The sequence below is a fragment of the Hipposideros armiger genome, unplaced genomic scaffold (assembly GCF_001890085.2).
Source record: "Hipposideros armiger isolate ML-2016 unplaced genomic scaffold, ASM189008v1 scaffold_511, whole genome shotgun sequence".
NCBI classification, from domain to species: domain Eukaryota; kingdom Metazoa; phylum Chordata; class Mammalia; order Chiroptera; family Hipposideridae; genus Hipposideros; species Hipposideros armiger.
Window position 1 is genome coordinate 929,365 of NW_017731861.1, and position 5,790 is coordinate 935,154.

At 44.9% G+C, this 5,790-nt stretch overlaps 1 protein-coding gene across 1 annotated transcript in view; it reads left to right on the forward strand.

The window, feature by feature from the left end:
• LOC109396262 (ubiquitin-like protein 7) overlaps positions 1-5,257 on the forward strand; it is an 8,221-nt gene extending 2,964 nt beyond the window's left edge. The window contains exon 4 of the mRNA XM_019667932.1: positions 5,144-5,257. Within this exon, the coding sequence (XP_019523477.1) occupies positions 5,144-5,257 (114 nt within the window). The remainder of the gene's footprint in view (positions 1-5,143) is intronic.
• The last annotated feature ends 533 nt before the right edge of the window (positions 5,258-5,790 follow it).

Genomic DNA, 5,790 nt, shown 5'->3' on the forward strand with positions numbered 1-5,790 from the left:
GCCCCACCTGGCCTGTAGCCTGAGTCCGAGTTGGTTCGTGTGGTTTTTACAGCCATCCCCAGCCTCACCCTTGCCTGCCTGCCTGCCTGCCTCCCCGCTGCCTTCCTCTCCCACAGTGTGAGACCCTTTCCTGGAAGGAAGAAGCCCTGACAGGTCACTTTTGGAGTTCATACTGTCTAGACTAGTCCGTCACTTCAGTCCTAAATAGACCCCTTAAACTTAGCCACTATTGGAATGGGCAGAAAACCTCCCCATTTCAGCTGCTGTTCTCAAAATGGTCAAGCTTTTCAGTGAATTCCTACTGAGCATGTATAGGAATTTCTGTTCTCAGATCTCTTAGATTCCTCATTACTTACCTCTGTTTCTTCCTACACGTATTCTGATACCATGAAAGTCTTGTGGCTGCCAATAGTTGGTCCTCAACAACTTATTTTTTGGAGTTCATGGGAAGTTCACCTAGTATAGTATAGTTTGGTGCAAAAGTAATTGCAGTTTTGCATTGTTGAAATTTGCCTTTGATATTGGAGTACACTCTTAAATAAATGAGGTTATGTTATACATCATTTTAATGTGCCTTTCTTGCTTTATGTTTGTTTGCTAATGACATTACTTGCTGTTTATATTTATTTTTGGCTATGGAAATGATGTTAGACAAAAAGCAATTTGAGCGATTTTCTTATTTGAGTTCAAAATGGGTCGTAAAGCAGCGCGTACAACTTGCAACATCAACAACGCATTTGGCCCAGGAACTGCTAACGAATGTACAGTGCAGTGATGGTTCAAGCAGTTTTGCAAAGGAGATGAGAGCCTTGAAGATGAGGAGTGTAGTGGCCAGGCATCGGAAGTTGACAATGACCAACTGAGAGCAATCATCGAAGCTGATCCTCTTACAACAACTACACGAGAAGTTGCCAAAGAACTCAATGTCGACCATTCTATGGTCATTCGGCATTTGAAGCAAATTGGAAAGGTAAAATAGCTTGATAAGTGGGTGCCTCATGAGCTGACTGCAAATCAAAAAATCGTTGTTTTGAAGTGTCATCTTCTCTTATTCTACGCAACAACGATGAACCATTTCTCAATCGGATTGTGATGTGCGATGAAAAGTGGATTTTATACGACAACTGGCAATGATCAGCTCAGTAGTTGGACCAAGAAAAGCTCCAAAGCACTTCCTAAAGCCAAACTTGCACCATAAAAAGGTCATTGTTGTTGTTTGGTGGTCTGCTCCTGGTCTGATCCACTATAGCTTTCTGAATCCCGGCGAAACCATTACATCTGAGAAGTATGCTCAACAAATCGATGAGATGCACCAAAAACTGCAATGCGTGCAGCCAGCACTGGTCAATAGAAAGGGCCCAATTCTTCTCCACGACAACGCCCGACCGCACGTCACACAACCAACGCTTCAAAAGTTGAATGAGGGGCTGGCCAAGTGGCTCAGTTGGTTGGGAACGCGAGCTCTGAGCAACAGGGTCGCCGGTTCGATTCCCACATGCGCCCACCTGCAGCTGGGGTTGAACACGGCACCTTGAGCTGAGTGGCCCAGCCCCCAATGGGCAGCTGGATGGCAACTGGACTTGGAGCTAAGCTAGCTGTGCCCTCCACAACTAAGATTGAAGGACAATAATTTGGCTGTTCACCTTCCCCAATTTCCCAACACTGTTCCCCTTCCCCAATTCCCCAATAAAATCTTTTAAAAAAAAATGTTGAACGGATTGGGCTACGAAGTTTTGTCTCATCCACCATATTCACCTGACCTCTCGCCAACCAACTACCGCTTCTTCAAGCATCTCGACACCTTTTTGCAGGGAAAACACTTCCACAACCAGCAGAATGCAGAAAATGCTTTCCAAGAATTCATCGAGTCCTAAAGCACGGATTTTTATGGTACAGGAATAAACACACTTATTTCTCGTTGGCAAAAATGTGTTGATTGTAATCATTCCTATTTTGATTGATAAAGATGTGTTTTGAGGGCCGGCTGAGTGGTGCGTTAGTTAAGAGCTGGCCTAGGATGCCAGAGGGCCCCAGTTCGGATCCCACATATGAGGGCCAGTGACATTGCCCTCTACAGCTAAGATGCTGAACAACAGCTCAACCTGGAGCTGGGCTGCCATGAGTCACCTGCGACTGCGTAGGCTGCAGCCCCTGCTGCAGTGGGTTGCTGTGGGTTACCGTGTGTAGCCAGCAGCCAGCATGAGCAGCCAGCAGCCTCCCTGAGTGGCCGTCCAGAAGCCGGCGACTGATCTGCCTCGTCCGGGAAGAGCGCAATGATAGTGCCAACATGGGCCAGTGAAGCAACGTCCTCCACAACTAGACTGAAGAACAAAAGGACAGCAACTTGTCTGTTCCCATCCCCCAATTCCCCAATAAAAATCTTTAAAAAAAAAAAAGTGTTTTGAGCCTAGTTATAATGATTTAAAATTCATGGTCTGAAACCACAATTACCTTTGCACCAATTTATTTTAGTCATGCTGCCATAAAAAAATACCAAAGAATAAGTGGCTTAAACAACAGAAATTTATGGCCGGCCGAGTGGCTCAGCTGGTTAAGAGCTCGCTTGAGAGCACCAGCTTTGAGCAGCAGGGCTGCGGTTCGGATCCCACATTGAGGGCCAGTGACACTTGCCCTCTACAGCTAAGATGATGAACAACAGCTCGACCTGGAGCTGGGCTGCTGTGAGTTGCTGGCAACGGTGTAGGCAACAGCGACAGCGGGGCTGCTGTGGGCTGCTGTGAGCTACGTGAGTGGCTGGCAGCCAGCATGAGCGGCCGGCAGCTGGTGTGAGCTGCCGGGAGCCACTGTGAGCGGCCGTCCAGAGGCCGGCGATGGATTGCCTCACCCAGGAAGAGCACAATGATAATACCAACATGGGCCAGTGAAGTGACATTCTCCACAACTAGACTGAAGAACAAAAACAGCAATTTGTCTACCTGTCTTTTCCCCTTCCCCGATTCCCCAATGCTGTTCCCCTCCCCCAATTCCCCAATAAAATCTTAAAAAAAAAACACAACAGAAATTTATTTCTCACAGTCCCAGAGTCTGGAAAGTCCAAGCTCAAGGTCCAGCAGAGTTTGGTTTCTGGTGAGGACTCCCTTCTGGTTTATAGATGGCCGCCTTCTCTCTGGGTCCTCACCTGGCCTCTCTTTCGTGTGTAATTGTAGGGACAGCAAGAGAAGGAGATCTCTCTTTTTCTTCTTCTTTGTATTTCTTCTCCCTATTGTTAGGGACCCACCCTTATGACTTCATTTAACCTTAATTACCTCCTAAAAAGTCTACCTCCAAATATGGTCACATTGGATATTACGGTTCAACATACAAATTGGGAGCGGGCAGGGAAGGGACACAATTCAGTTCATAGCACCTAGTTGTTTGTTTATTTTGAGCTTAAATGCATTTTATTTTTAGACAACCTACATGACATGATTTTTTTTAATTAGTTTCAGGTGTACAACATAGTGCAATAGTTATACTTTTTACCCCTCAAAGTAACAACCCCGCTCCCCCAATCTGCCACTCCACTTCCCCCATATCATACATATCTATTACAATTCCATTAACTCCACTCCCACATTATACTCCACATCCCATGACCATATATATATATATTCAATTATAGCTGACATACAATATTATACAACATCAGCTTCAGGTGTACAATGCAGTTATCAAGGCTCTACTCCAGCGGTTCTCAACCTTCCTCATGCCGCGACCCCTGAATACAGTTCCTCATGTTGTGGTGATCCCCAACCATAAAATTATTTTCATTGCTACTCTATAACTGTAATGAATCGTAATGTAAATATCTTTTTGTTTTCTGATGGTCTTAGGCGACCCCTGTGAAAGGGTTCTTCGACCCCCAAGAGGTCGCAACCCACAGGTTGAGAACCGCTGAGAGTCTTCTCCATCCATGAAGTGGTCTCCCTAACAAGACATGTGACCATCTGACACTCTACCAAATATTTGCAACATTATTAATTATATTCCCTGAACTGTCTTTCATATCCCTGGGGCAATATTGTAGTTACCTATTTATGCTGTCTAATCCCTTCCCATTCTCCCTCATCTCCACCCCACTCCCAACTAGCAACCGTTAGTTTTTCCTTTATGTCTCTGAGACTATTTCTGTTTACTTTGCTTGTTCACTCAGTTTTTTAGATTCCACATATAAGTGAGATCATATGGTATTTGTCTTTCTCCAACTGACTTATTTCACTTAACATAATGTTCTCTAGGTCCAGCCATATCATTGTAAATGGTACAATTTCATTCTTCTTTATAGCAGAGTAATACTCTATTGTATAAATGTACCACAGTTTCTAATTCAATCGTCTACCAATGGGCATTTCGGTTGTTTCCAAGTCTTGACTATTGTAAATAGCGCTGCGATAAACATAGCGGTGCATATATTTTTTCAAATTAGTGTCTTGGGTTTCTCTGTATACAAACCCAAGAGTGGAATTGCTGGGTCATATGGTAGTTCCATTTCCAGTTTCTTGAGATACCTCCATACTGATTTCCATAATAGCTGCACCAATCTGACATTATTTTTTTTAAATCAATACCTCTGCTCCAAATAAATCAAGGTCAAAATAAACAAAGAGCTCAAGGTAACATCTATCCCATCTGTCCTAGCTCTGTTGTGTAGATAAAAAGCAGCAGCCAGTTATGATGACAGGTGATGGATCCAAACAGCCAACTGTGTTAACATTTTTCCAATTCTAAACCATCCTTAAAGAAAATTATCTACGAGGTCACACAATCCTCTCAGCAGTACAGCAGAGCAACGGTGCCATCTGGATTCAGGATTTCACCAAGAAAGAACTGGTAGTTATGAAATGAGCAAGGATGTGCTTGATTTGTTCTGCAGCCCCTGTCATAAAGATTTTACTCTTTCTGGTCTCTGTTCTTCAAGTTTCCCTTTGATTGATTTCATGTCATCTTTGATGTACTTCTTGTAGGCTTCTTTTGTGAAGCCGGTTTCCTGCAAAGGGCGGTTGGTTCATGACAATACCAACACCAGTGACTACTGTGCTTTGGTACTTTCACCCTCAGGGCCTTCAGCAGAGGTGTTCCTACCAATGAGTGAGGCAACAATGTCACCCTCTGACCTCCTGACCATCTTCCCCTCACCTTCCAGGCACAGCCTGTCCACGATCTTCTGGATCTTGCAGATGTTGGAGAACATTTCATCATGGCTGACAATGTCCCTGTAGAGGGTCATGACGGCTGGAAGGAGACCGGGATGTCTTAGCAGGAGCCAGAGCTGGGAGCAAGCGCAATCCAGCCTGAGTGGCACTAAGGGGAAGGAGGCCTGTGGACAGAAAACCCATAGCACCTAGTTTTTGGTTTTGTTTTTTAAGAAAGACAGATTGCCACAGCAGTGCCTCATTTGGATGTGTCTTGAGTCTCAGGAGCTTGACTACCCTACGTTCTCCTACAAATGGACCTTGATGTTCTAGCACAGGAAGTGCAGCTACTCCTATACCCTTGACCAAAGAACGGTTCTCTCCTCTGTCGGGGAAGGTTGTCCTTGTGAAGGGACGCACATGGAGTGGTGAGGGAGGAAGGGGTTGCCCCCCTGACCCCCAGCGAGCCAAATCAACCCTGGGATCAATGGAGTAACAGATATAGCAGCAAGGTAGCCCTCAAATCCCATAGCACCAAGTTTTGTTATAAATATTGACATTTATCAGTTGTCTTCCTATCATCCATTTCCCTGCCTCACTTCACAGAGGTCCCCAGCCCCTTTTCAACAGATCCATTTGGGGATCTGATCCATGTAGT